The sequence below is a fragment of the Chaetura pelagica genome, unplaced genomic scaffold, assembly GCF_000747805.2.
Source record: "Chaetura pelagica isolate M959 unplaced genomic scaffold, ChaPel_1.0 scaffold232, whole genome shotgun sequence".
In the NCBI taxonomy this organism is placed as follows: Eukaryota; Metazoa; Chordata; class Aves; order Apodiformes; family Apodidae; genus Chaetura; species Chaetura pelagica.
In genome coordinates this window covers 769721-772773 of record NW_009952441.1, presented here as the reverse complement: position 1 = coordinate 772773, position 3053 = coordinate 769721, and the positions used below count along the sequence as shown (strand labels likewise).

General features: G+C 63.9%; 1 protein-coding gene across 1 annotated transcript in view; it reads right to left on the bottom strand.

Moving 5' to 3' along the window:
- Positions 1-3053, bottom strand: part of CDH3 (cadherin 3, type 1, P-cadherin (placental)) — a 30626-nt gene that overhangs the window by 1947 nt on the left and 25626 nt on the right. Inside the window, exons 12-17 of the mRNA XM_010008466.1 lie at positions 1274-1503; positions 1031-1162; positions 791-946; positions 560-704; positions 262-434; positions 3-74 (exon numbers count right to left, since the gene is read on the bottom strand). Coding sequence (XP_010006768.1) covers positions 3-74; positions 262-434; positions 560-704; positions 791-946; positions 1031-1162; positions 1274-1503 — 908 coding nt within the window. The remainder of the gene's footprint in view (positions 1-2; positions 75-261; positions 435-559; positions 705-790; positions 947-1030; positions 1163-1273; positions 1504-3053) is intronic.

Here is a 3053-nt window from a genome sequence, read left to right as displayed (position 1 = left end):
GCGGTGGCGGTGTTGGTCAGGCCAGTGCCCTCCTGGTCCGCGGCCTGGATGATCAGCGTGTAGTTGGGAGTGGTCTGCAAGCCAAAATCATTGTGGTCAGGGCTGGGACGGGGCCCGGCCCTGATGGGCTCGGGGCCACAGACCCCCAGAGCAGGGGACAGTGACCCAGCGATGACAAGTCCCTGAGCCACTGGACCCCACAGCTCCGGCACAGCTGTGGAGCTGCTGCGTGGTCCCCCAGGACACCCCCAGGGTGCCCACCTCCCGGTCCAGCCCGGTGCCAATGACACTGATGATGCCCTTCTCAGGGTCGATGGTGAACATCTGCTGGGCACTCTTGGGCTCCTCGCTCAGGATGGAGTAGCCAATGATGCCGTTGTTCACGTTGATCGCGTCATCTGCGTCCGTGGCGTTCACCGTCATCACGGACGTGCCTGGGCACGGGGACACAGGGCAGGTGTCACTGGTGGGACAAACCCCACCAGAAACCCTGTCGTGGCTCTTGCTCAGGGCTCTGCCAGGCCCCAGTCATGGGGCCCCAGCTGCCAGCCCCACTCACCTGGCTTGGCGTTCTCCTCGATGTAGCCAATGAAGACTTGCTTGGTGAACACGGGCCGGTTGTCATTCTGGTCCGTCACAGTGATGATGATCTCCATGGGGTCCTCCACGGGCTGCCCGTTGGCTGACACGGCGTGGGAGAAGAGCTGCAAGGGCACCATCAGTCCCCGTGCAGCACCGGGGACCATCCTGTCCCAGACCCCCACTCATGACATATTTGACCCCCACTCACAACATATTTATCTTTCTCCTCTCGGTCCAGCGGCTTCGTCTCCTCCAGCCACCCTGTCTCCCGCTCGATGGTGAAGATGCCCACAGGGGGGGTGTCTGCCCCCTGCCCTGTGATGCTGTAGAAAACCTTGGTCTCCTTGTCCTTGTTGGATTTGATCTGGAAGGGAAGCAGAGAGGGGTTCAGGTGTCCTGGCAGCCCAGGGACCCCCTGTTCCTGCATCCCATCCCCACGGGGCCATACCTGCACCAGCTTCTTGGGGAAGGGCCCCCGCTCGTTCTCAGGACAGTTGATGGGGGGGATGACCCAGTCCCTCTTCTGCCGCTGGAGGCCATGGCTGGGCTTGGGGAAGATCAGCAGCTCAGGTGTCACATCCTACAGGGAGAGCAACTCAGCTTGGTGCCAGCACCTTTCCAAGCCCCTTACATGCTCTCCGCTGGGGAGAGGGGCCACAGGGTCCCCGATGAGAGATGAGCTGGTCTTTACCTGTTGTTGATGGTGGTGGTGGTGACGGTGGTGTTTCCGCCTATGCAGTGTCACCCTGGCCAAGTGCTTCTTGCCGGTGGTGTCCCAGGTGTGGACAGTGAAGCTGATCTCCCTGTGCTGGAGCTGCAGGGGTCGGGTGGCAGAGACGACACCGTCCCTGCTCACCTTGAAGCGCGTGTCGTCCGACAGGTACACGGCACGGCGCTGCTCGCCGCACTCCACAAAGCTCACTGGGGAGAGGGAGAGTGGGTGGGCAGGGCTGCCCCACGCTGTGACATGTGCCCTGCCAGCATCCCAGCACATGTCCCTGCTGTGCATGGAAATTTCAGACTACAGCACCACGTATGGCACATCCCTGCGTGTGACACTGTGCACATCCCATCCCCACACACGCATCCCTGCCATGTGGTACATCGCCAGGCACCACGTATCCCTCTGGCACAGCGTGTCCCCTCCTGTGGCACATCAGTGCTGCGCTGTCTGTGGTGCTGCAATTCCAGCTGCTTGTCAAATAAAACAAGGGCAGCACCTGCTCACCTGTGCTGGCCCCCAGCCCCTGGCACCCCAGATGAGGGGGTCCTGGGGATGCCAGGGTGGATCCACAGGGCTCTGGAGGATGGTGAGTTATGGTGACCCTCGCACTGGGTGACAGCCAAGGTGCCTGGTGCCCTTTGGCACCTCTGCTGCAGGGGGTCCTCAGGGACAGCAGGCACCCACCACAGGACCAGGGCAGATGGTGTTCTGGCGTCACCAACTTGGCACCCTGCTGGGGACCAGCATGCAGGGGCCACGGCCAGCCCGGGGGAGGCTCGAGCAGCACTGCAGCAGTCAGCAGGCATCACATGAGCTGGGGCTGCGCCGCCAGAGCTCCTGAACAAACACCCTTTGTCTGGGAGATGGTTTGTCTGAGCCAGCAGCACCCAGGGCAGAGCCCCTGCCAGCACCACCGCCACCAGCCCCGGCATCACCCGCAGCGCTTTGCTGTGCCACGGCAGGGCGATGTGCCCAGGGTGGGAGGCACGCAGCACTCCCCAGCACCGGGCACGGGGCCACACCAGCACCAGTCCCACCACCCCATGGGGTTATGTCAGCCCATGTGCAGCTCAGGAATCTGGGGATGGCGGCAGGACAGAGGCGGGTGGGGGGCGATGGCCAAGCCCCGGGCTGGGGGCTGCCTGCCACAGTGCCCCCAACCCTGCCCCCAATCAGCGGTATGCCAGCCCAGAGCATCCCCACAGTGGGACCGCGGCAAAAGCTGTGGGCTAGGGGAGCCAGTGGGGCCGGCTGGGACAGAACGTGCTGGGGCAGGTGGTGGGAGAGGCACCCTGGCACCCATGGGCGCAGGCGCAGTCTTGGCACTGTGCCAGAAGGGTGCAGTGAGCGAGCAGTGCTCAGCCCCCAGCCCCACGCTGGGTGCAACAAGTGCAACGAGTGCTCCTGGTGCTCTGCACTCACTTCCCCCTTCCTGCCCAGCCATGCACAACCTGTTTTTCCAGCTCTTCTGCTGAAGGAAAGCAGTCCACAGCCTTCCCCTCCTCCCCTCCCCAGGGCTGGTAGCTGGGGGCCCCTCTTCACTCCAGAGCAGTGGCAGAGGGGAGGAGAGCTGGAGGAGTTCCTCGAGGGATCCCCCCCTTCCTGACCCCCACCATTGCCAGGCTGCTGGCCGGGGGGATGAGACCCAGCACCCGGATGGGAACCAGGGAAGCCCCCAGAGCCACCCCACATCCCACAGGGTCTCAGCAGGGCAGAGCTGGGTGGCTCCTGGGTCCCAGTTGCCACC